The sequence below is a fragment of the Xiphophorus couchianus genome, chromosome 9 (assembly GCF_001444195.1).
Source record: "Xiphophorus couchianus chromosome 9, X_couchianus-1.0, whole genome shotgun sequence".
NCBI classification, from domain to species: domain Eukaryota; kingdom Metazoa; phylum Chordata; class Actinopteri; order Cyprinodontiformes; family Poeciliidae; genus Xiphophorus; species Xiphophorus couchianus.
Window position 1 is genome coordinate 23,153,987 of NC_040236.1, and position 26,055 is coordinate 23,180,041.

The following is a 26,055-nucleotide window of genomic DNA, read 5'->3' on the forward strand; positions in this document are numbered from 1 at the left end:
CTATGTATTGAAAGCACAGTTTTTCATTTTTGGTTAGAAAACTGCATTAACGACTGTTTTCAATTTATCACCAAAGTCTTCAACATGTAGAGTATATTTGGATTTTGTCATTTAATAATACAAAGTAGAGCAGAATTGCAACACAACTAATAATTGTCAAATAATTTCTCTGCAGCTCCTCTAGAGTTACAATGAGCATAAAGTTAGTTCTGCATTTCCAGGCTAATAGTTTAGATCAATAATGATTTGAACAGAGATGTTCAAAACCCTAACCTTTCTTTTCTTGGTCTTCATAATGCGGTTTTAATTTGGGATAACAGAGTATAAAGAGGGCTGAGGCAAAAAAAAAAAAAGCACACCAATCTTTCAAAAGACATTAAATGAAAAAACATCGTTCACATATTTGAAAAAAAAAAAATCACTTTCTAATATGAATTAGATTGGGGTTCTTCTGTCACATAAAAATCCCAATAAAATACACTGAATCTTGTAACATGAAAAAATGTGGAAACGAACTTGGCAAGACAGCAGGGCGCTTCCGGTCGTTTTTCATGGGTTCACTAGAAATTAAATAATTACTTATAATCTAATTGTGACAGCTTGACAAAAAGAAAAATAATTACATAATTATACAAAGTAGATCCAGTAATGTAAAGATGTAAAGCCTTGAATTTTAATGTGCAACGTCTGCTGCCCCCTAATGGTGCAAAAAGGAAATGACAGGTACTTTTGGTATAATGTCAATGAAATAAAAAGAAATGTAATTTAAAAGAATATACTGTGATTACGTTTTAACCAATGATTCAAAAATTTGTCTTCTTGTTTTCAAATCCCCCCGATTCAAATCTAGGAATTGCCTGCTGTGTCCATGTTGTGTAACTGGGCCGGAACCAGGACCAAGCCTCTGCTGCGTTACTCAACTTTACGGTCAGCACTGTGGGAAAACTGCAGATCTTCCTCTCATATCAGATCTAACATTTCACCATACGCCTACTTCCTGCTAATAAAACCGTCTAAAATGAGCAGCAGATAAAAATTACAGCTACAGAAGAAAACAATGGCAGAATTACAGTCATGTGAGAGAAAAAAAAATAAAAATAAATCCATCCTCTTAATCCAAACGTTTATGTATCTTCATATAAGAAAGTAAAAATCCAGCTGGTCTCCTTGTCAGTGACGTAAATGTTTAACAAATACAATGTTGAAAAAAGAAAAAAAAAAAGAGATCCTGAATTTAGACGCAGTGTGTCAAATTTCAGCCTCAAAGCCAGTGTGGGTCATAAAGAGGGCATGAGGCCGGCTGAAGCTGCTAATCAAAATGCTTCTGACCGTCAGTCTGCTGGGTCGTGTTTAAACTATTAGAATCAATAACAAACGGAAAACATTTGATTTGGCTGCCAGTTTTCCGAAGAGCAAACATCCCAAGAGGTTGGACCGTGTGTGGAACAAGAAAAGTTCTACGGGCTTCTGCTAGCATCGCTATGCTGAGCAGGACTATATCTGGATAAATAATAACAATTTGAGTGTTAGAATAAGCAGAGCCCGACAATGGATGGACAACAACAGCCTGTATATGACCCAAAAATACTTCCTTAAAAATAAAGAGAGTAACAGCACACTGAGGTCAGAGAAACTGTAAAAAAAATTAAATAAAATAAAGAAAAAGCAAAAGTGGCAACTCAGACCTAGCCTTCTTAACCATCGTCTTCCTACTCGCTCGATTCTCATCGCCCTTCAATGATTTCTCTCATTGAGCTCGATTTCTCTGGTTGGATTTCTACTGGACCAATCAGAGAACAGGAGATGTTTTGAACAGTGACATTGATTTCCTGCGCAGTTTTAGAATTGTAGTCTGCCCGTATGAGGGCTGGTAGTTTCAGCAATGGCAGCAGAGGAGGTGAACGAAGCCATTCTGTTTTTAACCAAGCTAATTGAAGTGAAGTACAATACGTAGATTAGAAAACAGAGTAAGTGTGGATTGTTTTGACGGAGTTCCAGGAAGCTCCTTCTCTCTAAGAAAATTAACACTGGTTCACATTTAGAAGGTTGAATCTGAAGACACCAGAAGACTTCGGAAAGAACATGGTTTGAGATGACAAAATCAGAGAAGCGCCGCAACAAACACTGACTTTACTCCATTGAAGTCATAGATTGACCCCATGAACTCCTCCATCTACCAAAGTTTTCTATTTAAACATGAAGCCATCGGTCAGCCAGCCGGAGCTCGGCCCGAAACACCGGAGCACATTTACAACAGAAGGCATAAAGAGATAGACAAGATGAAAGGTGCTACAACAAAACCCCGCTCAAAGTCCAGACTTTCAACTTAAATAAAAGGCTTCAGTAGGACCATAAACTGATGCACATAAAACCCACGAGAACTCTAAATGAAGAAGGGACGATGTTTTCCAGAACAATATGTGAGAGGGACAAGGTCACACCGGCGACAGTAACGACAAGTTATTACTGCTGGGGGACGTGCTGCCCACTATTAGGGTCATGGAGGAAACTGGTGAATTTTGGGTCAGCTGGTATTAAAACAAAGAATAAAACAAGCTGCTGTTCACGAAGACATTCGCAGATCTGATGGCGTTGTGCGACGCAGCGCTCTGATTCAGACAAACACAAACACGCCAATGACATTTTAGCTTTATTTCCAAAAAATACACATAATTACAAAATGACTTCTTCCACGGTCATACTTGATGTTGACACACCAAACTATTTTTCCAAAAACAATGAAAATAAAAAAAAATCTACAAGTTGAGGCAAAAAGGCAGGAGAATTTCTTAACGAAGAAAATGAAATAAGGATTAAAATATTGTAACCTTATTTGTAAAAAAAAAAACAACCAATCAAAAAACAATTTTTATAATTTTAAACCAGAAACGTCAACACAAACACGGTCCTCTGTTGTTTGAACTAAAAGAATCAGATGAAGACTGCTAAACGTCCTGCGGGTTCGAGACAACCAACCCCGCTCTGCAAATTTCCATAATCAGGAATGCACTAAAAAAGAAAAAAAAAAAGTCCTTTTTTTTTGTTGTTGAACTAAATCAAACTGCCATCTTTAAATAAAGTCATTACAAAACGAAAAGTTGTCGCATCTCATATTCCTCTGCCCCGACCCCCGACCCCCGGCCCACCCTATGACCCCATCACTGCTTCTGCTGCATGGCTTCTTTTCGCGCCGCGTCTTGGAGCAGCTGCGTGTCCACCTCGTCGGCCGGCAGCTGGACGTACCGGACCACCGATCCACGGATGAAGCAGTTTTTCACTGACAGCTGAAGCAAACAGAACACGGTGCAGTTTGACGGCAGGACGGAGCAAAAATCGGGCTCAGAGATTGAATGAATGCCTGATTCTAATGCGGCGTCAAGTAAAAAAAGATTACTGGAGGGGTAAATCATTTTGTTGACTTCTTCTGAAAGTTTCTTTGAATGCGAATTCACTTAAACATTTGGCGGTGAGGCCACTGTTTTGATAAAGACGGTGTTTTGTCAGGACTTTGTCTCTTCTTCAGGGGGTTTCCACCGTTCTTGGTGTTGAAATTAAAGAGTTTTCCAGACAAATTCTAAGAGCTGTTGGAATCAGTCTCTTTAAAGTGAGTTTTTAATGTAATGATTAAAAAAATAAAGGCAAGCGACTCCACAAATGGAATGAACCTCAATACTTCTCCAGAATTCTCTTTAATCAGCTTTTTTTTTTTTTAAGTCAATAAGCCTCATGTGTTTGGAAAGAAATAGTGACGGCACTTCCGGAAGTCCTAAAGTCAGCTTACCATATGTGGATATTTCTCTGGATCTGTGACGCTGATGTCTGTCAACTTGATGTTCAGGTACTGAAAGAAAAGTATGGGAAAGGGAGAAAAATAAATAATAATGCAAACGCTAAAAGGCATTGACTTTAAATTACAATAATAAAAACCATAAAACCAACCTGGTCAACAGAGTGAAGCGTTCCACAGATGCTGAAAACAGACGCAGGATATCAGTCATCACCCAAATCTACAGCTGTAACCTTCTATGCATTACTGCGACTCTCTCACGTGAACATATTTATCCATACAAATGACAAAAAGCTACTCGAAAGGGCAGGATAGATGATTTGATCGTGTTAGTGTAAATATTCATTCATACAGTTGCCTTCACTCGGCTACTGCAACCAGCTAGCATCCTTTCGTCCAGCCGAATAGCCGCAGCTACGGCGGAACAACGTCACAGCTTTAGGTGTTTCAGTCATAAACACAAACCTCAGGTCGTTTTTGAGCTCCACCACCACGTCCTTTCCCACCAGAGACTTGAAAAACGAGTAGAAAAGCTGGGAAACAGAGCGACATGCTAACGTTACTGTTAGCAAGGAAGCTACATGTCGAGCACGATGGAGGCGGTTTATAAGAGAGCCGCAGAACTCAGAGCACTTTATGCAACGATAATGAGCTCGAAATCACACAAGGACTGGTGAAATTACAAGGAGTCTTTGTGTAAACTGTTAATAAATCTAAAAAGTTATTAAAGTTTCTTACCATTCTTGCTTGTGGTCTTTTGGAGGCAGCGCGTCTTCTGTTGATGACGTTTCAGGCTGCATTGACTGACCGGCTCCACCAGGGGGAGCCAGAGGTGTTTTCTGGTGCTCACAACTTCCAACAAAGAAATAAAGACCTTGGTATTGTCCAAAGGAGCCACAATTCACAAAATAAATGACTATTAGATCACTTTTTGGACTTAAAATGAATGAAATATCTTGGTTTTATTTACACCAAGTTAATATTTCATGTTTGTATTTTGTCTTAAAGTAGCAATTGGGAGCCATTAGAGGTGGTCAGAAGTTAATTTACTAATAGGGAACCAATTGCAGTGCACTGCAACGCCAGAGTTACTGAAATACTCAAATAAAAATTATAACAAAGCGGGTCGAAAGATGGAAGAGTTACCAAGCTCCATGGTCACTAGTGTTACATAAAAATGGCTACTTTTTCCATGTTTGAAAAGTACAACTTACTAAAAAACAGACACTCAAGCCTTTCCGAAACAGCTTTTTCCCACTTGCCATCAGACTGCTGAACTCTTAACTGGACTGCACTCAAAAACTGGTCTCCACTTCACATGTACATAGCTAAGTAACTTTCATTTTACTGTCAGTCCTGCACTTTATATTTTATATTCATATTTATATTCATATTTTATACTGTATTTTTATTTTATTCTGGAGTAACCTCACAACAATGGAACCTCAAAACACTGTCCTGAGCCGTATGCAACGAAATTTCGTTCTGTATACACCCTGTGCATGCAAAATGACAATAAAGTCAGTCTAAGTCTAAGTCTAAGTCTACATTTCTAAATGATAGCTGTGACCATGTATTTCTTCACAACAAATTTTATGTAAAATGTTTCTAGTTTTATGGACAGTCATCATAAAAAAATACATTTGTGACTCAAAATACAACAAAGTCCAATGAAACTTTGACAATTGTATTTATTTTGGAATTTATTGTACATCTGAAGAAAAATATGTCATTATTCGTGCAATTTAATACTGTGTGGTAAACATTCATTAGCCACAGTATAGTGTAAAAGTTTCCGTTTGTAATTATTTGGAAGGAGAGTACAGTTTTGTAACCCACAGTGTGACGCAAACCCACCCTGAAAATGTAACTTTCTGTAACAACAAAGGGAAAGTATGTAGGATGTAGCAAATTCTAACCCTGACCCTCCCAACCAAACACGTGTACATTAAACCCTGAAAACAAAGAAAACATGCAATTTTCCCTTTCTTGAACCCATGTTTGCTTTGACCATTCTGGGCTACCATAGAGACCTGGCTCTGTATAGTAGGAAACAAACCTGATTTGTAATGAAAATAAAAACTTTATGCTAATAAAAACATATCTATACACGTTTAATTTCTACTTACAAATCGTATTCAGTGACATAAACTGGAGCTTTATGGAAAGAGTTTGACACTTTGGTAAGACACCACCAGTTCGGGTTGAGAAATGTGATCGGTTAAATTTGATGCTGCAGGGGCGTGCTGTGGTGGCGCAGGGGGTTAGCGCGCCCCACGTTTGGAGGCCTTGGTCCTTGGCGCGAACATCGCGGGTTCGACTCCCGGTCCCGGCGACCTTTGCCGCATGTCTTCCCTCCCTCTCCTCACCCTCCTTCCTGTCTGCCTACTGTCGAAAAAATACGAGCCACACACCGCAAAAACTCTTTGGAGGAAAAAAAAAGTAATTTAAAGCTGCAGCCATCATTCAGTCAACTTAGCTTAGCATAAGACTGGAAACAGAGCTTAGTTCTAACTATATGCTGTAGAAAAAGGGGGGAATAAGAGACACTGTGGAAAAATGATAAGCTACTCTGTGATACAAAATGATGAGAAGAACTGGTCAAAGCTTTGACTTCATAATTAGTTAGTAAAATGTAGGGCAGGAAGCAGTTCTGTCAGTGCTGGACTTATTTGCAGCTTTATCTCAGTTCACTGGACGGCCCGTCTTGGGATGTTCTGAATGCACTGAAATAAGAAACAAAATGCATCAGACTGTGTTGATTCAATTGTGCCCTTAAACTTTTAGTGCGTGCCTTACTGTCTTTCTGAGGCGGTAGTGGGCCGGGTCTTGTCGGAACTCTCTGTTTGCTGGGAAACTCCGATGTGTCTCTGTAATCTCTGGGTTTGGGGGTCTGGGGTTCCGGACGCGACTTAGTGGGCAAAGGAGGTCGATGCGGCGCCATGCCTCCGTCCGAGCGAGAGGGAATCACAGGCTTCTTCTGTCCTGGTGGGTGCAGGCCCACAGGGGTCTGAGGCTGGGATCTGTTCTCAGAAGAAGTGAAGGAGCGGTTACGTGGCACAAGCAACGGGGGGCGATTAGGGTCTCCGTCTATGGTCGGCGTAAGACGGTCCGGCTGGGGATGACCTTGGTCTTTGGCCTGGGATTTGGCCATGGAACCGTACAGTGGGTTGTCCAACATCTCAGACAACTTCTCGTCCTCATTCCTAGCAGACAAGAACCAATCTATAAGGATTTGAATTGTCTTTCTGTTGGATCACATCAAGTATAAAGGGCTGGTTAGAAATTCAGAACGGGAGAGATGTGCAAGTAGCAGCAGAAATGTCATTCAAAATGAGGAAAAACTGTGAAAATAGCAGCAGAGATGTAAATACTTGTGGCTTGGCGTCTCACTACAGGGTTTTAAAATATGTTGGAAGTTGAAAATGCATCAATAAAATCCCCAAATCTATTTGACATTCATACCGATGATGAATGGACGGAAACCTTTCAGCAGCGCCACATTTTTAAGTTGTGGTTTTTTAGAAAAATTACCCAATATGAAAGTGTATTATTAATATTCGGGTACTTACGTGGTATAATTGATTGCAGTGGGACTTCGTACGCCCACGTCGTAACTGGGCTTCTTGGACTCTTTACACCCTGCAGCCCCACCGCAGACAGTCCTGGGGGTCATGCTGTAACTCCAGCCCTTATCCGACACATTCCCACTTTTGAATGAAAATCCCATATAATTTGGGTTGGATATATCATGCGCCGGCGTTACGACGGACCTGTTAACGAGAAGACAACGGCGCAAGTTTTAGAGGAATGTTTAGGGGCTGCGTTGTGAGTTGTGGAGACTAGTAAAAAATAAAATAAAATAAGAGTGTCTTACTTGTCTCCGCCTTTGCCTTTTGAAGGAGCGGCGTCGTCTCTTTCGATTTTAATGAAATCTGGAAGCGGGAGGAGAACAGGAAGAGTTGATTTCAGAAACTGAGAAGGGATTTAACGAGGGTTTTTTTTTTTTCCCTCCTCCCAGCCTCACCATATAATTTCTCAGTGGGCTTGAACTCGGAGGTGCGCAGCTGGATGCCCCCGGTCAGCGTGCCCGTCTTCTCGCCCTGGTGGGTCAGCGTGATCTGGAACTCCCTGTAGCAGAACTGGGCGGCGCGCAGAGCAACGCATCCCTCCCCTTCAGGAAGTAAACACCAGCCGATCGTGAGCGGCACACATTTTAGATCCTTTAAAAATCACACTAAAAAAAAAAAACTCAACTTTTTTGTCCATTAGTCTCTTATGGGCTTAAAATTAAACAATTCTTTAGAAAAAACAAAACAAAATTTAAGCTCCGGTGTAATTATAAATTCAAAGACAGTGGATCCAAGGAACCTGCTAAGGCAAACTGACACAGATGAGTAGATGGATAAAAAAAATAAAACTCGAGTAAATGTCGCAATACTTCGACATATTCTTACTCAAGCAAAAGTAAAAAGTAGAGGAAAAAAAAGTTTAAAATTCCAGCAAAAACATCTGACATTTTGAGCTTAATCTCAGAAAGTTTCTAGAAACGCCCCACACACACACACACGTTACATTTTGTTACATCCTTCACAAAGGAGGTAAAGTGCGTACACCTTGCCAAGACATTTTGCCAATATCTTCTCTCACTTTCTCCCCCTCCCTTACCGTACGACTCGTCACAATCTGTGGACTTGACGCAGATGAGGATGTGCTGCTCCAGCAGGTACTCGGGGTCGGAAATGATCGGCGTGAGCTTGGAGAGACGGGAGTGAGGCGATCAACGATTCGGGTTCAACCGTGAAAAAAACAAAAGCAAAAAAAAAAAAAAAAAAAAGAAACCTGCTTCGTTTTACCTCGACTTTATTGCCAAACCAAACTTTGATGGAGCCATCGGATTGTTCCGTGTTGTCTCCTTCGGAGGTCTTCACAGTTTCTGTGGGTTAGGGTTAGGCATTCGCTTTTGATCAGTTTCTGGATCTTTTGGCGACGGATTAAACGTGCTGAGTCAGACAAAACGTACTCTCCAAGCAGCTGGAGTGAAACTCGATGAAGAACCTGGTCTTTGACTTCGTCAGCAGGATGGCCACGCAGTTCATGATCTGGATTCCGCCCTGAGGAGCGCTGTTGGGACCTAAAGAGTCAACAAAGACCAAGGCATCAGACCGCAGGGAGAGGCCATCTTTGATTGATTTAGGCCACATGCGTCAGACTTAAGGCCCTGCAGATTCTAAAACAGGGAGCTCTTTATAGTCCAAAGAGACATAAATGTTATATGACCTTTGGAAAAAAGTAAATCTATTTTGGGAATTCTGTTGTCATTTATAAGGAAACACTGTTTTGTTTCTTTTTGGAGGTTTTAAAATGAAGAAAAACATAAAACATTGTAAAGAAAAAGAAAAGGATAGAAAAAAATTTTTTCTGTGGGATGTTGGTATTTGTGGAAAATGATGTAAACTCCCCTGACCCCCAGAGTTTAATGCCTAAAAACCAAAATGTCTTTTGTTGTATAAATTCAAAGCTACAATGAAGGACAAATCTCTATTCTTTACTATAACTATATTTGAAATATCAGTTGGTTTCACATCATTATCAGGCAAAAATATTAAGGACCATTACTACAGGTTCAGAGACATTTACTTTAAAGGGACAGCATCATGTGTTTTCCAGGCACAGAGTGCCATTTTATAATATACTGCTCAAAAAAATAAAGGGAACACTTTAAGTGTTAAACACCTGTTTAAGTGTTCCCTTTATTTTTTGGAGCAGTGTACAACCAAATAACTATGTTACTCTGCTCAGCTTGTACAATGAGCTCCACCGTGGCTCCCTGCAAATGCAGTGTTTGCTAATTGCAAACACCGCCAGCCACGGGGGAGAGGTTGGTCTGTGAGGCGGAAGCTTATGAAACCTGAAAACTGCAGGTCAAAGGAGGAGCTGCGTCTCGAAGGCGGAGCTAGGTCCATGCAGGCGTATTGCACAGCTGAATGGTTTCCATGGAGATTAGAAGATTTCTCAAACATGCATAAAAGAATCAAATGTATGTTTTTGATGAGGGAATAACAATAGTACATGAGGTAAAGCTTGAAAAGGTTGATTTTACATGACACTGTCCCTTTAAGGAATACTCACTGAATGCAGTGAAGCTTATTCATTAACATTTTAACAGTTTGTTAACGGGTACTGTCATCAACACATTCTGCCACAACCGGCCCTTTAAAGACATTCGTGATCCTGATGTGGCCCAAAATGGAAATGAGTCCAACACCCCACCGGCCCACCTCCCCCGCTTTGGGCCAACTGGCTCTCCTACCTTGCTTGGAGACGAACTGTGATGCAACTCCGACTTCAAATGAAGCAAAAACAGGCGAGTGGTCGCTGGTCATGATGTCATTAGTGCAACCTGTGAGGACGAAAGGCCCAATGGGAGTTCTCATCAGATGTTATGTTATGTCAAATGAAAGACATAAAACGAAACAACACAAAGACTGGTGTTGTGAAGGAATGAAGGCGCAAAAACAAAACTTCAAGGAACTCTGGCCAACTCTAAACAGAGCGTAGTTGTGAAATGGGAATGAAAATGACAAATATTTTACTGTGTTTTAGTTTTTTCCTGCAACACATACAATTAAAAAGTGTGCCACGTGTTTGTACTCCGTCTCTCTGAGTCAATACTTTGCAGAAACACTAATCACTGCGATTACAGCAGAAGGACTTCTACCAAAGTGCTCAGTCAGACCGGATGGTGAGCTGCTGTGAGCATCAGTCTTGAAAACTTTCAATTGTATTTAGGTCTACGCTTTGACTAGGCCATTCTAAAACCAGAAAAACTCGGATGTAAGCCGTTCCACTGTAGCTCCAGCTGGATGGCTCACTGGATGCCGAATCGTAAGTCTGTTCTTGTGTCTTACAGGTTTTCTTAAATATTTTCCAAGTCCTGTTAAAGAGCATGCTGCTGCCATCGCCATGTTTCAGTGTAACAACAGTGTGTTCAGGCCACTGGCGTGTTCTTTAAACAGAAGCTGATGAAAAAAAAAAGAAAAAAGAAACGCAGACTCAAAAATTAGTAACTGAGGACAGAGAACTATGAGCTTCTTATGCTGCAGAATTGTTGCCTCTTTAGTAAAATCTTGGATCTGGAACTGGCATTAATACTGACTTAACTATGTTGTAGTTACAAGCCAGAAAACCAGTTCAATTTGCTAAATGATATGCATAGTTACAAAGCTCGCCGCTACTAGCAACACGAGCTAACTACAGCGTATATCTCTGCATTTTAAACTTTAAAACACTGACATCGACACGTTGATTAAACACACAATTGCGCGGCGCTATGTGAGCACAGAAGTGAAAATGCGACAGTCGTACTGCAACTGTCAAAACTGTTTAAATTCATGGCGGCCATGTTGGATTTTGTCGTCAGGAGACGTTTATGTCCATTCTTCCAGCTTGGAACATGAAAATTTTGACTTCTGAGAAAAAATAAATACATTTATAAACGGTGCCCACTAGCCCAACATGCAGCAGCAAAATATATTTGCTGGCTTTTTTTTATTACTGTAAAAAATTCTGTCAGTTCTGCAGCTTTTAAATTTTAGTGCTACGTTAAATGGCAGCAGTAAAAGTTTACACTTCTTTCTCCTCCTTGTCATTCATGATTTGTCTTAGGTGTTACAAAAACTCTTCACATTTATGACTAAGTGAATAAAATAAAAAAAATAATTAAATGAAAACAAAATGCTATATTATATTTAATGAGAGGAAACCACGAGCTTAAAGTAAAAAACATTTAGAGGTAATGCAACATTCATTAGCTTTTCATAAGAAACACTGTGTCATTGGACGACGCAGGATAAACACTCACCATACGCCTGGCACACAACGTGAACCAGAGGATATGACTTCCGCAGGACACGATCGCACCACGACGGCAAATTGTATTTTGTCTGCAAATGTAATTTTTTTTGTAGTTAATAAACTGAATTTTATTACAGTTCCCATTGAAAAACTGCTGGAAAAAAAAGTAACACGCTGTCCCCTTCCAACAATAACGGCCTCAGTGATTCCAAAAGTGATTTTGGGAAAAAAGAAAAGAAAAAAAAATCAACCCCTTTTTTTATTGCCAAAAGATGATTTCCACAAAAAAAAAAAAAAAAAAGAAAAAATTATTATTATTATAAATTATTATTATTTTAGAAAGATGATGATACTTTTCTTGTTTTGTGTCTGATTTGTGGATGTCTTGTCATGTTTCCATTTTGACTTTCAAACAAATTAACTCCACTCATGTGTGTCCCAAATATTGTTATGCTTCTGACGGCTCAGTATTTACAGTGCAGGACAGAAGGAATAAAGTCACCATCCTCACCCCGGTGGCTTTGGCCTTTGTGTAGGCGTATTTGTCTCGTGTGTCTCTCTCAAAGCGGTAGGTGGGTGGAAATGTGATTTCCTCCTCCTCTGCAATCAGCAGAAAGATTAGATTTGCTGCTTTAGCGCCGGCCCAGCCGCCGCACGTCTGCGATGGGTTCGGACTCAGCAGAACTCACCGAAATGCAGGAAGACCCTCCCGTCGTTCCGCTCCATGCCGAGCTGGTCTCTGCTGAGGAGGTCGTGGTACTGCTGCTGCTTGATCTTCGCCACAATGTTCTCGGCGTCCTGCAAAGGGAAGCCGCGCCGTGACTGTTCATGACTTAACGTTATTTGTACCGCAGACGCAAATCTGGACAACGTGGAAGAAAAAAAACATCCAAAAAGTAAATAAATAATAAAATAAATGGAGGTCTGCTAAATATGAAATCTAATATGAAATCTAAACTTGATCAAATTGGAGGCTTATTGCTGCAGCAATACTTCCATTTAAGTTGCACATTTCACTGTAACTAACCCTGGAATGCAGAACTAGTGCTCTAGGTATGTAAAACAGAGTTTGCGTTGAAATATTTTCCCATCTCTTCTGCGAGAAAACTACTCTGGTTATCTACTGCTAGGTAAGATAGTGACCGTTAACAGCTTCCTACACGAACCCCCACCGCCGAAAAGACGAAATCATCCTTTGGAAGTGTGCGGCTAATGTCAACGAACCGAAGCAACCTTCTGACAACCTGTGGAGAGGCCGATGAGCTCATCCCTGCTGCTAAAAGTGGTTCAGCGAGACACTGAGTCACCATGCAGACAGCTTCACTCAGCTGGACTGCACAGTCACGATGACTCTGTGTAAAATGACATGCTGCTATTCATTGGAGGTCGCATTAAAGTCACTGGAGGAACCAATAAGCTCTCCATGATGGGCTGATGAATACAAACTGAGAACTGAAAGAAGTACAAGCAGCTCATCTAAACTTCTTTTTTTTCTTCTTTTTTTTGTAGTACCGCAAAACTCAAACTGAAACTTTGATTTTGAAAAAAAAAACTAAAAAAAAACAAAAGGCAAATTGGAGTCACAGTTCTCAGTGTCCTCTAACAATCCCATTAAAATAAACCGCATGTGTCAACCTACAGAGAAGCTGTAGGCTGGAGTGCTGGAGAAAGACTGGACACTCTGGAGAGATCATCCCAGGAGGAATGGTGAAATGTCTCTCTCTCTCTCTCTCTCTCTCTGCTTCCTCCAACATCTTATGCCTTTGTGCACATCATCATCATTCCAAGCACTTTGTCCACTCCTGGACAATATAGAGCCGTCAAACACGACCAGGGAAACGTACCGAAGACGGCAGGTCAACGCGATAGTTTAAGTCTCCCAGCCAGATGAGATGCGTGAAGCAATGCGTGATGTCGAACGGATTCAGCTTTTTGTCGCCCAGGTTCAGAAATCGCAGGATACTGACGTAGTTCTGATTCCGTCTGCAGACAAAGAAAATCCACTGTGACACTCTTAAGATTAAGAAACCTTTTGAGTACAGAGTCGGTGTTTCAGCTACCATACATATCGTTTCTGTCGAAGACGACGTCTCATTTAAAACTCTATGTCACTGATCTCACCTGAGCTTCTTTTCACTTCCAGAGGTCAGGTGGCTGTTGACAAATCCGAACGATGTACCGTTGAACATGAACGACACTCCCACGGCTCCTTTGTTTCCTGTAAACAAGCCGGATGTTACGGACTAGACTGTCTTCATGTCAGCCTTTATGACGGGCGATCAGCGCCTCGTGGAGACACTCACCCAAAGTGTTGGCGATGCCCGTCTTCACGCTGTCTGAAAACACGTGGGAGATCCTGTTTTCATGCTCGGGCTTGGCCAGGACGATGATCCGAATGTTCCACAGAGTGTGAATCGCCACCTGAGAGACGGAGATCTGTTACTGCTTTTCGCCACAAATTGTCTCTCTTTCCTTATTTCTTTTCTCTGAGAAGAACTTTGGATATTGCTTTCAAGCCTAACTCTGCTTTAAACTTCTCCACAACTTTCTCTCTGACCTGCCTGCTGAGTTCCTGTGAGTCCGTTTGTACACTAACACTCTCTATTCAGCTTGGAGGCAGCTGCTTTTAAACATGAAATTACACACAGTTGGATTATACTTCCATATATTTTTTAACTTTAGAAGGCAGATAAAAGGTGTTTGTGCATCCTTAAAAACTTTAAAATCCAAGTATCTAAAAATAAGGCCTTAAAATGCATTAAATTAGTATAAAAAAAAGTTAACTTGGCCTTAAATTTGTTACCAGCTCTATGTTGTGGCAGGACTATTTAATCTTGTATGTGTAGTTTTTTTTTCTCTCGCAGAAGTTTTCTGTCTGGGAAAAGTTTGAGTCGTGTGAAGATGTTTTCATTGCCTTCTGTGAGATGGTTGAGACAACTACTAGCTAGCTGCTAATATTCCCTTAATAGTTGGCAAGAATACCTAGCTAGAAAGCTCAGGTAGCAAGGGTAAAGTTTGATAGCTAGCTTTATAGCTTGCTAGCAAGGGTATATTAGCAACTAGTTAGTGGAAATCTCAACCGTTCCCTTTAGGGGAACTTTTGCTAGCTAGAGTAGCTAGCAAAAGCTACCCTAGCTAGCAAGGGTAATTAGGGAACACATAAGTTTGGGTAAGTGAAAATGTATCACCGGTTGGATGGATAAGGTTTGTTTTTGCCCCTGGCTCACTTCTGTTGCTAACCCATACGAGGCTAGGTGCATTCTATGCAAAGATAAACTTTTAAGCCAGGCCCAACGGAGGGTTTTGAGATGGTTGATTGTAATGCAGCACGATCCCCCAACCATCCTCCATATTTAGAGTTTTTTGATTCTTAAAAATCACTTCCTGTGGAACTGAAAAAGTCCTAAATTTGACTTGCTGAAACTAGTTGATAATCTGAATTCTATATTTTGTCATGACAGTGAATGGAAATGACATAATGTTCACATTTTTAAAAATTATTTTTCCATCACCCAACCTTGTGAGCAACTCAACAAAATACATTATAACCACAAACTGCAGCGTTAACAAAAATGTGAAGAAAAAAAAACATTCCTTATTCCTTATTTTTTCAGCGATCGCTGTCTAAGAAAAGCACAACACATCACAAAGGACACTTCTCACCCCGGACCTTCTCTGTTCACACTGCTGCCTTCAGGCAGAAGATACAGAGCAACCAGAACAAGAACCAACCGTCTCAGAGACAGTTTCTACCCGATAGCAACAACAAAACTAAATGCAATCAAAAACAATCATTGATCATCATAAATGATGTATGTGAGAATGTGGTTGTTCTTATTTATTTTTATTTTATTTTATTTTTTTTTTGCCAGTTTGTTGATTCTTGCGTTGTGTGTGAATTGTGAGACAGTTATTTTTTGTTTTTGGGCATGTGCACCGACTGATGGCACCCTTTGAATTTCGTTGTCCTTGTGACAATGACAATAAAGATTTATCTTATCTTATCTTATCTTCTGTTCTGCACGGTACACATAAGAAAGAGGTGTGAATACTTTTGCACTGTGACTGTGACACCCACCTGCTTGAAGCTGATGTTTGTGATTTTCCTCAGGGCGTTCTTCACCGTGTCCGACCACTCCCTCTCGCCCAGCGGATCCTCCTGGGTCCCGATGACGTACACGTCATGCGGAATGTGGTCCGCCGTGTCGTCCCGCGTTTTCCCCAGGCCCTTACAGTGAAACCACGAGTCGATGTTGGGAGGAGGACCGGCGTTTCCTGTGGGTTTAGTTGATCATCGTTCATGTTGGTATTTAGACGTCCGACTACATTTGTCACGCGCGGAGAAACGTTCCTTACCCATATTCCAGGTGCCGACAAACACCGTGATCATGTCCGGCTCCGGCTTTTCCGAGTGCTTGTTCTTCATCTGCTGAAGCAGCTGACAAAAGCCTTCTCTTTTCTTTAAGCAATCGAGACAAAAAGCGGGGAGGAGAAAAAAGTCAGAAAGTGAGCAAACAATGGAGGACAGTGGCTGTTGCAGTGTTTTCTCATGGAACAACAGTAGAAAGTTCTCGGATGGACTCACCTTTGTGTCGTCAAACACAAACTCTTTACGCAGAATCTTCTCTTTCTCCGTCTCCACCACGATGATGAGCTTTGCATGCATTTTCTGGGATTTTACCAGCTGTAGGACTGAAGAACATGAAAACGATTAAAATAAGGCTGACAAAGCTATAAAAATACTGAACAGAAACGACAATGTTTGTTGTTTCAATAAGATATAAAGATTTGCTCTTCTGACAGAGGAGGTTCTCCTTCTGTCCATCGTTTCCTCTGGACATCTAAGAATCCAAAGAGATGTTGCTGTTTTTACTGTCGTGACCTTTTTGATTTGAAAGAGAACACATCTTGGTTTTAACGAGATGCTGATCTTGTTTTAACAACTTTTTTAAAAATCATGTTAAATCCAGAACGTTTTCCAGCCTTGACGAGTTTTGCGCTTCGCTAAAATGAGAAAAACATTTTCATGTTTTTCCTATGAACGTAGCTCAACCACAGCATAAAAATGAAGTGACGTCCTGACGGGGAATTAGCGAACGAACACTTGCTGTCGGAGGATTCCGTTGTGTCTGGCATTTAGAGGTTTGATCGTGACTCCCCTAAGGATTTAATGTTTCCAGATTAAAAATCTAAAAAGTTGGGTTTCAGCTCTCTAACACATTCACAGAAACAGGCTTTATCTACACATTTATACTTTTGTTTTCTATACTGTTCTGAAATAAGTTCAGTCTCTTAATCAAAATTACATTCTGGCATCAATTTAAAACAAAAAAAAAGTTTATTTTACTATCCCAGTGGACAGTAAAGGCTCCTCTCTCACCGGTAGATTAGAAAGTTGAGAATCATTAAGGTTTTTTTTTCAGCTGTCAAGATGGTGGAGTTATAATCTTTCCTAAACCTAAGGAAGATCTAAACTAAAATAGACCAAACGCAAACTGAAAGGAAAAGTAAAAACTGCCATCACTTTTTGGGGAATTTTTTTTAAGCTATTGGCTGGGTAGAGTTATACGATCTAGATATAGTTCACTCTATATATCCCTAGTTATATGATCTAGACTTAAATATAAAGTTCAGATGATATATTAAAACAACTGAACCCAGAAAGGGTGCACTTGTAAACTCGCACCACGGCATTAGTGCTAATCCTTTGCTTCACAGAATTGTATTGTTGGAATTATTTTCTCACTTTTGTTCCAAACTGCTTGGATAAATCGGAGTTTGACTCGAACATCTTAGAAATGTGACTCTTGAGTTCTGCTCAACAACTGCATCCTGATTCTACCGCCTGAGAACCCTTTTGGGCAAATTTCATTGTTATGAAAATGCTATATTTATCAAAAATGGCCTAAAAGGAATTAGAAATGCTCCCAAATACGTGTTAGTTAAAGAATAAAAATACACAGGAAAGTGGATTACTGTGAATAGTAAATCACATGCATGGAACAAAGATATTGTACAAAAGTGCAAAATGGAAGAAGAAGAAAAAAGGATTCCCCTAGAGCTTTCTGGGAAAACTCATCTCAGTTAATCAAGTAGAAATACTTTTTTAGTGGAGATACAGGATACTACAGGATAATATACAGGAAATGTCTTACTTTTATTGTGAACAAAGTATTTATCTTCCGGTCCGTCTTTGGACTTCTTGAAGAAGAGCTTCCCGCTTTCGACGTCCACCTTCAGAACCATCTTTGTTGAAATGCCGAGCAACTCTTGCTTTACCTGCCAGTCAGGAAAGAATCATATCAAATAAAACCACAGTTTTATTCTGTTTCTTTTTATCACTGAAGTTTAATTTAAGAAAAAAAAGCAAAAAAAAAAACTAAAACTGAAGGGGAAGCACCTCAAACGAAACAATTGGTATAAGAGATTTCCGGTGGCCTCCATCATAGCCGACGGCCTCGAAAACAGAACTTTTGGCCTGAAAAGTGAAAGAAGAAGTGATTTTTCTTTCTCTCTGCCAGTGACAGACGTCATGCGGTTAGTCTCCCAGGAAACGAGGCGAAAAGTGACCAGCATGTGTGCAGCTGCCCATACCTTGTCCTCTATGGAGTAGAGCAGTTTGGTGAGTTGCTCCAGCCTGTAGCTTATAGATTGTCCCGAATCTACAAGAATCTGGAAGCACATGGTGAAAAACGCAGGATGAGATCAGGTTTCATCTTCTTCTTTTTTTTTTTTGCGAGTGCGCGAGTAATGCTAAGAATCAAGATGGCCACCAACCTGTTTAGGCCCAATGCCTGGAGAGAGCTGCTGGTCCAACGCTCTGTGGAAGATTTCGAGAGTGGGGAGGACTCGAGAGATCTCACTGGCTCAGAGAGAAAAAACAAAACAAAACAAAACAAAAGAAGCCAGATGAAATCTCTCCATTCAAAAAAATTCAAAATCTGATGTCTTGAGTGGCAAACGCACCAGTTTAGATTCTTGCACACGGCCGTGATGAGCTTCTTGAGGCCGGGCAGGTTGGGGTTTCCGTTTTGCACCTGCTCCGCGTCCAGGCAGATGGAGGTCCTGAAGTACTCCTGGACGGCCATCTGGTGTTCCTCTGAGAGCCTGGAAGCACCAACCAACACTGAAACACTCTGCAGCGACAGCAGCAGCTGCTCAAGTTACAAATCAGCGACATGTAGCTGTGAATTTGATTCTTTTCTCCGTACGCGGACAGGTCTATGTGTTGCAGCCTCATCAGGTACGTGTCCGACAAGGACTTGGTGGCCTGCTCCGACGTCTTGGTTTCACTTTCTTTGGCGTCGGCCAGGAAGTTCCTGGGTGGAAGCTGCGGAGGAAGACTGTTGGATTCTGGGACACAAACCACAGATGGGAGGTGTGAGAGTTGGTTAAGGTCGCAGCATGTTAGTTGTTTTTTTGCGGGGTGGAGGGCAAACTGACCTTGCTCTTCTTCTGCCTCCTCCTCCCTCTGCACCGCGTACTGCAGGTGTGTGACCAGGCCCATGTTGGGGTTGTAGTACGCCTCCACCAGCTCAGGCAGCATCGCAAAGAACCGGATGGGAACGCCTTCAGAGGCCTGCAGTAAAAAAAAAAAAAGAAAAACAGTTCTGTAGAAAATCGCAATTCTACGACGGCGTATCAGGGCCGTTGTGGATAAAAATAAAGGATAAAGGAAATAGGAGTTCATTTTCACAACAACAACAAGAAACGTCAACAATTTTTAGATTAATCTCTGAAATTTTCTAGAAAAATAAAGACTTGGAAATTTCTGAGTTACAAAACGTTAAAACTTTTGACCTTTGGAAATGTTCTGAGTTTCAAAAGTAGAAACTTTTCTACTTTAATCCATCATCTGACAATAAAAGAAATAAAGACAAATGGCACAGCTGCAAAACTAACAAAGTTTGTATCATTCAAAGGTCCTTTTGACAATAATAATAATAATTGTTGCACCAGTGCAGATGCTTCAGGCAGATGGAAACTCTTTTTTTTAACCAATTCTCACAAATTGAAGTCAAAATGTTATATATAGCAAAGTATTCATCTCTTAAAAATCAGTCCTTCTGCTTTCCGTTTAATTTCACAGCAGACATGAACCACACATTGACTTATACTCTAACACAGATTCCGTTTACATTGTTAAAACTTTTGCAAATAAATATGACCAAACATTTTGTTCCTGAGAACAGACTAAATCTTCTTCACTTTTATTCAAAATAAATGAGTAAAGAGGTTGACTTTCTTTCAACAAAGAAAACATTCCTTTCCCACAAAAAGACAAACCATTTTCTTTGTTTAATAATAATTTCTGTTTTGTTTTCCAGCTCGCGAGCGCTCTTGAATTGGCAATTTTGGCCCATGTTACAAAAAGTTTGTGCACCCCTAACCGCAGACAGGCAGAGCTTGGCTTTTTATAAAAGAGTGTCATGCTGTGGTTCTGACTCTGCACCCAAGATTCAATCCAGCACCTTTCAGATTTTCACAGTAATACTCCACTTCTTCGGTATTTGTGGCGTAATTATTTGTAAAAGCTCAAGAAATGTAAATGCTTGTGCAGGGTGTTGGGAGTTCGCTTCTTTTGGTCCTCCAAGTCATTTTCATTCGTCTCGTGTGAATCGTTCAGAGAAAATGGGTGATTTGATCAACTCCCACCAGAAGATGCAACACACGGGTTGACATTCGTCTCGGAAGGAAAGCAGAGCAGAGATTGTAGGTTCAGATTTGGAGCCTCTGACTGAGCGGAGAGGTGAAGCTCTTGTTCACAGCTTCCTTTTCATCCGGCTAATCTGAGGAAAACCAAAAACGTCTCGAATATTTCCACTTGTCAAAACACAGACGAGTCTAACTTTAAGCTCGTAGATTTCTTTCTAGTGCAGCGGTGTCCAAACTTTTTGATTTTTCACGTGGGCCAAAATCGTCCAATCAAAACCTACCGAAAAACCCCCCCCAACTGTATAGAAATTTTTTTCAAACAAAAACCACACAAAAAAAGGCTTTCAGATTGCTTTTGTTTTCTTTTTTTTTTTTTTTTTTTAGGAAAATAGAGAAAAATGTAATATATTCTCAGTATCTGAGTCACTCTTTCTTTGAAAACACTTCATGTTTGGCTTAATCAATTAATTAAATGCACATCTGGATCCACCAAAGTCTGCTTTTGAGTTAAAATCTGTGGCTGGATGTGGGCCATAAAAAAAATAAAGTAAAAAAAAATAGAAACAGAAAGCAAAAATGGTGGTTGAATTAGAAGTGTTTTACGTCATATTTTCCATGGTCCACGTTGCCCTAGTTAATGAAGAACGTCCTCCATATGCATCAACCGTCTGGTGCCAAATTTGTGTCACTCTTAAACAAAATGAGTCCAGCGGGTGCAAACAGACCCCAGACCACATTTTGGACACCTGTGAACTCATGCAAGAAGAATTCAAATCCTTTCTTCTTCTTTGAAACATCTCATATTCAAGCAGCTCAAGAGTTTTAGAAAAAACTTCGCAGGCCTTTTGTAATTCTTATGAGTAAAATGACCTTTTGAACTTTAGACGACAGTGCAGCTAATTTTTAAGTCTCAGAATATGCAGCAGGTCCTAATTAGAGGAGTTGATCCATCTTAGGAAATTGGCAACGAGGAAAAAATGTAGAACAGATCTTGAACCCATTCTGGTTAAAACGTGGCCGTGATTTTTAATGACTGAATTAAATTTTGGTCTATCTAGAACTTTTTCTATAAAATGCATGACTAAAAATGACCTTGATGAAGCGCAGCCATCTAATGAGTTGCGTTAGCAACCTGTCCTGTAACCACAGCATGATGCTGCCATTACCAGTTTGTCTCTCTTCTTCGTTTTCGTAGGCCAGCGTGTTGGGGCCCCCTGCCGCGAAGGACCGAACTACACATCGAAAATAGAGACTGGTTAAAACAAACAAACAAACAAAACCCTCTGAATCCCCGAAACATTAAGCTAATGCTAAAATAAGCTAGCTAGTATTTTGCTGTGCAAAATCTCTTCCCCCTCGTGCTGCGGGCCACCGACGCTCATGAATAATAAATATTGTTATTAACGGAGCTTAAAAATGAGACTTACAAGGTCTGCTAAAACAGAGACACTAGAGCTTGCTTCTTTATTTCAGTCTGAAGTCGCCATCTTGCGAGTGTTCATCCGTTTTAAACCGCCACTTTGGTTGTCCAAAATTAAAATTAAACCCATCACTGCTTTGACTGGTTACTAAGAAATCAAATTTCCAAAAGGTTATTGGTTTCTAATCCAGGAAATTATTCTTATTTAATAATAAAATACTTAAAATAATTTTTTTTATCTTTGCTTCTGCCTTGCATTGTGAACTAGTTACTTTGAACACATATCAGTTGTGTCCTTAATTTAATATTAAACTAATTCAATTTGCTTAAATCTAATCAGTCTAATTCTTCCTGGTTACCTTTATTCTAACATATTTTGGTGTTCCTGTGTGAGTAACAACATATTTTGGTATAAACCAACCTCACTTACCTTAAAGCTTATTTAGCTTAAAGCTTATTTACTCAACTTGGGTTGAGTAACCCAAGTTTCTCAACATTCATCGTCACATCATTTGTTCAGGTTATTTATTCCATTCTTATTTGTTCACTTTCACTGTTTTACTTTTAAGTACTTTATCAGTTTTCATTATTCTCTCATTCTGCCTTAGTTGAGTGTTGATAGCTTAGTGAGTTGGTTGACTAAAGTAAAGGTTGAATTGTGATAATTAGTCACGTTTTGAGGAGAAGTGCTTACGTAGTGCTATGTTGTTCAAAAAATGTCAGTACTGCACGTAATCCTTCATCTATTAAGCTTTTATCAGGCATATTCATAAAACAATAACTCAGACTGAGAACTCTTTGGCTACTATTTCCTGGTAATCAGGTGGTGCCCCGACTTGATCATTTTATATCTAAATTATTAGTTTTGTTAATAATTGCCTTTTGCTAATTATTAATAGTCATAACTGAGCCAAAAACATTTTGTCGAATGACAGAGTGTAAAAAGTTTACCTTGGGTTTCATCAAACCAGAGGAGGTTTGCTTGCATATATATTGTCCTCTTAATAGCTTGTTGGTAATAATAAGGGATTCTTATGGCTTTTTTTTATTTTTTTTTTGGTAACGTTTCCATCCTATGAGATTTTAATACAAATTTAAATCAATAACAAAAACATCACCTTCCTTCCGCTTTATAATTATGCACACAATTATGTGTGTTGGTCAATCAGATCATATTTCAATGAAATACATTAAAGTTTATAGTTTTGTGACACCAAGGTCAAGGTGGAAATGTTAGAAAAAAGGCCCTTGCATAAACTAATATATACTACATATACACACACACACACACACATATATATATATATATATATATATGTGTGTGTGTGTGTGTGTGTGTGTGTGTGTGTGTGTGTGTGTGTGTGTGGAGGTGGGGTGGGGGGTGCCTGCGTGTGTTTACCAAATAAAATTACATTTTTTTTAAATGATTGAATATAAAGACAATACTGATTGACCATCCATGCCATATCGTTCGCTGCCGTTCTAAAATGCTAAAGTATAGTACAACTGTGTATGAGGTCATGTTTTCCTCTGGCTTACAGGCCAGATTTATGGTGAAGGTATTATACATCAAGCTAACAAACATTATGAGCACAATGCAGTAAGCCTTGCTTTCCTGCAGGCCCTGATAACTTAACTCTACTTTCCATCTCTTCCAACAGGCCATTTTAAGTCGCCACCTCATTTAAACTCACATTCCAGAAACATCTAGGATGTTCTCACCTGTTCAGTAGAGAACGAATACCAGAGATCAGTTATATATCTACGCACCGGACGCCGGGATTCCTCACACAGAACATTCACCGATTTATGAATTTTTGATTAATTTGTAGCCTTCAGGTCTGTCAGGTTTTTGACATGGTATACTAAAGTGTATTGATAGGTTATTCTTATAAAAGAGCAAATGTTTGTCTAAAGTCAACATTTACATTCTGTGTAGCCTCTACTGTTCCTGTTGACATGGTGGAAATCAACCTGTGGGACAAATCCTGACTGATTTCTTGACTTGTTAGTCCTTGGAACTGATTATTATTAATTTCTGCCTCGCCACCTGATTTGACTATGTTAGAAAACTTTTCTTGAAATTTGCTTGGTTTTGTTTCTTAATCTTGTAAAAGTATTTTTGGCAGTATGGAGAAAAAATCCACTCCCTTTAACTACAACGCTTCCATTTCGGCACATCACAGGTTTGAAAGCTTTCGCATTTTCTCGTCCGGACAAACAATTTTCCAAATTTCTCAAACAATAAGAGGGATGATTCACTGGTGTAATTATCCTGAGGCATGTCTTTGCTACTGTCTCCGTCTCTCACTCCCAACCACCTGCTGCCAATGTTGAGCAAGCTCTGCACTGGCGGCAACAGGAATCTGTAGAGCTCTCCGTTAGACCAGATTCTCTTGCTGCCAAAGGTTATCTTAGGATAACCTCCGGAGGTGATCGCGATAATTTCGTGATTTCTCTTTACAGCTGATCATTCAGAGCTCAAGAGCTGGGAAGCGTGATCTTTAGCTTTGTTTACTTGTAAGGAAACAGTTTGAGATGTTAGCATGGTCATTAAAATCTGGAGATGTAACACCTTCCCTCATATTCATGCAGAGGCGTGGGTGTTTTTTTTTTTTTTAGGCTTTAGTGATTTGTGTTATTTCAGAATAAAACAAAAAAAAGAGGAAATGCTAAAATTATTAGCCTACATTCTTAATGTCACTTTCCTAAAATAATGGCATAGGTCATGTTCTTTGCCAAAAGTGATGATTTTTTCTAGAGCATCTTTTGGCAGAAAAGAGGTGCTGATTTTATTTTATTCTATTTTCTTTATTTTCTTTACCAGAATCGTTTTTGACTAAAAATGACTTCTTCTTTTTTTTTGTTTTTAGGAAGATGTGCTACTTTGCAGAGCTAAGCATACCGCTGTTCAGTTTGATCACTGTGGTCAACTGGAATGTTTGTACGATTGAGCTGAAATGAGTTTTTGTTTCTCTTTTTTTGCGTAAAGCACCTTAAGACGACATTTGTTGTGATTTGGCTCTACGTAGACGAACTGAATGGAAGTGAACGTAAAAGTACCCCCTGTTGAATCTTGCAATTTTTTTTATTATTAACAGTAGATTTGAACCTAAACAAAATCTACTGACGTTCCACCGACAGAGCTGGACGCCTGGTGTGTGCCAGGCCTCGTCTTTAGCGAAAACCAAAATAACCAGTGAAACCTGCAGACGAAAATACCTGCGGCCTGCTTCGAACCGTCTACCCACCTGAACAGAGAGCTGCTTGTCCTCGTTCGGCAGGATCCTGTACGTGTACACGCAGTTCTGGTATCTGTGGTCAGCAATGAAATGCAAATATCTGTCAGTGGGATAGGACACATGCAGCATCATGCATTATTACCAGATGACAAAAATAATAACACAAAAGAGCATCGGTGCAATGAACAGGTTGCAGTCGGAACAGGTTGGGTGGCATTTTAAATGGAAGCTTTAAACGTGAAAGAAGACGGCGCAGAGGGCAAAGGGCGGCAGTACAGAATGCAAATAAAGGGGAACTAGTTTTATGTTGCGGGGGCGTGTGTGTGTGTGTGTGCATGAGAGTGAGTCTGTGTGTGCAAGAGACGTGATGCGAAACAGTGTAGAACAGCCAGGGGAATTTTAACTTGTATAGCCTTGCTGCTCTAACAATGAAATCACAAGACAAATGGTGTTAACAGTTTGGTCATGTTTAGTCTGATGGGACCGGGAACCTGGATGGCTTGTTGGGACGACTTTATCAGGAGGGGCGTCTTTAAAATCAACTTCCAGTTTCATTCAGAGCCATTAAACAAAAGTAACTTACAAAACGCAGAGGGCGTACGCTCCCTGGACGGACTCGCTGTCCCGAATAAGGAAGCTTCCATCTCTTGCTGCTTTGGAGAGCAGATCCTCAGCTTTGGAGCGCGTTATATTGTCATGGTACCAAGGCTGGTGACTTGGCATCCTGTTTAGTACAGCCCAAGAGCCTGAGCTCAAGTGTTTTGCATCTGCTGTCAAAATGAAAAAAATAAAAAATAAAAACCTAAGCAAAATCCTTCCGACTGTTCTGGATCTCAGCTGTTCTGCTTGGCCGTTCTCATCTTTGCACGGTCCGTTCTACCTCTTCATCATTCTGCGGCTGTAAAAGGAAGCTGCTCCTAGCTCTGCTCTGCTCTGAACTTCCTCATTTGAGAAGTTGCAGAGAGGAGGGCCTTTTGGTGCCGTACGCCGGATCCCCAGCGCTGTAAAATGGAAATACAGGCGTTTGCCTGCACCAGGGGGGGAGCAGCATTTGTCATGGCCTAATGATTGACCAACACAATGACCCGGGCTGC

At 40.3% G+C, this 26,055-nt stretch overlaps 2 protein-coding genes across 2 annotated transcripts; both read right to left on the reverse strand.

The window, feature by feature from the left end:
- Nucleotides 1-2,635: 2,635 nt before the first annotated feature.
- smx5 lies at nt 2,636-4,648 on the reverse strand. The gene is made up of 6 exons (XM_028027668.1): nt 4,526-4,648; nt 4,253-4,320; nt 3,940-3,970; nt 3,782-3,841; nt 3,147-3,284; nt 2,636-3,009 (listed from the first exon to the last, which is right to left on the reverse strand). The coding sequence occupies exons 1-5, from the start codon at nt 4,526-4,528 to the stop codon at nt 3,159-3,161; spliced, it is 288 nt and encodes a 95-aa protein (XP_027883469.1). The 5' UTR covers nt 4,529-4,648; the 3' UTR covers nt 2,636-3,009; nt 3,147-3,158.
- Nucleotides 4,649-5,458: 810 nt separating this feature from the next.
- Nucleotides 5,459-25,909, reverse strand: inpp5d (inositol polyphosphate-5-phosphatase D). Its single transcript, XM_028028436.1, has 27 exons — nt 25,545-25,909; nt 24,971-25,034; nt 19,088-19,223; nt 18,856-18,997; nt 18,611-18,751; nt 18,422-18,506; nt 18,239-18,316; nt 18,045-18,122; nt 17,800-17,923; nt 16,230-16,336; nt 16,001-16,103; nt 15,723-15,919; nt 13,948-14,065; nt 13,766-13,862; nt 13,489-13,627; nt 12,334-12,442; nt 12,156-12,244; nt 11,652-11,733; nt 10,101-10,190; nt 8,811-8,921; nt 8,644-8,723; nt 8,456-8,543; nt 7,815-7,961; nt 7,665-7,722; nt 7,360-7,560; nt 6,587-6,993; nt 5,459-6,513 (listed from the first exon to the last, which is right to left on the reverse strand). The coding sequence occupies exons 1-27, from the start codon at nt 25,682-25,684 to the stop codon at nt 6,473-6,475; spliced, it is 3,252 nt and encodes a 1,083-aa protein (XP_027884237.1). The 5' UTR covers nt 25,685-25,909; the 3' UTR covers nt 5,459-6,472.
- Nucleotides 25,910-26,055: the final 146 nt, after the last annotated feature.

Excerpts from the sequence above, each read along its gene's own strand:
- smx5 (XM_028027668.1), bottom strand. Across the intron at positions 3,971-4,252 it reads GAGCTCAAAAACGACCTGAG|CATCTGTGGAACGCTTCACT; the intron begins GTTTGTGTTTAT and ends GTCTGTTTTCAG. Across the intron at positions 3,285-3,781 it reads CAGAGAAATATCCACATATG|CTGTCAGTGAAAAACTGCTT; the intron begins GTAAGCTGACTT and ends TGTTTGCTTCAG.
- inpp5d (XM_028028436.1), bottom strand. The coding sequence starts at position 25,684 with ATGCCAAGTCACCAGCCTTGGTACCATGACAATATAACGCGCTCCAAA. Across the intron at positions 18,317-18,421 it reads CAGGCATTGGGCCTAAACAG|ATTCTTGTAGATTCGGGACA; the intron begins GTTGGTGGCCAT and ends ATGTGCTTCCAG. Across the intron at positions 8,922-10,100 it reads ACAGTTCGTCTCCAAGCAAG|GTCCCAACAGCGCTCCTCAG; the intron begins GTAGGAGAGCCA and ends TTGACTCTTTAG.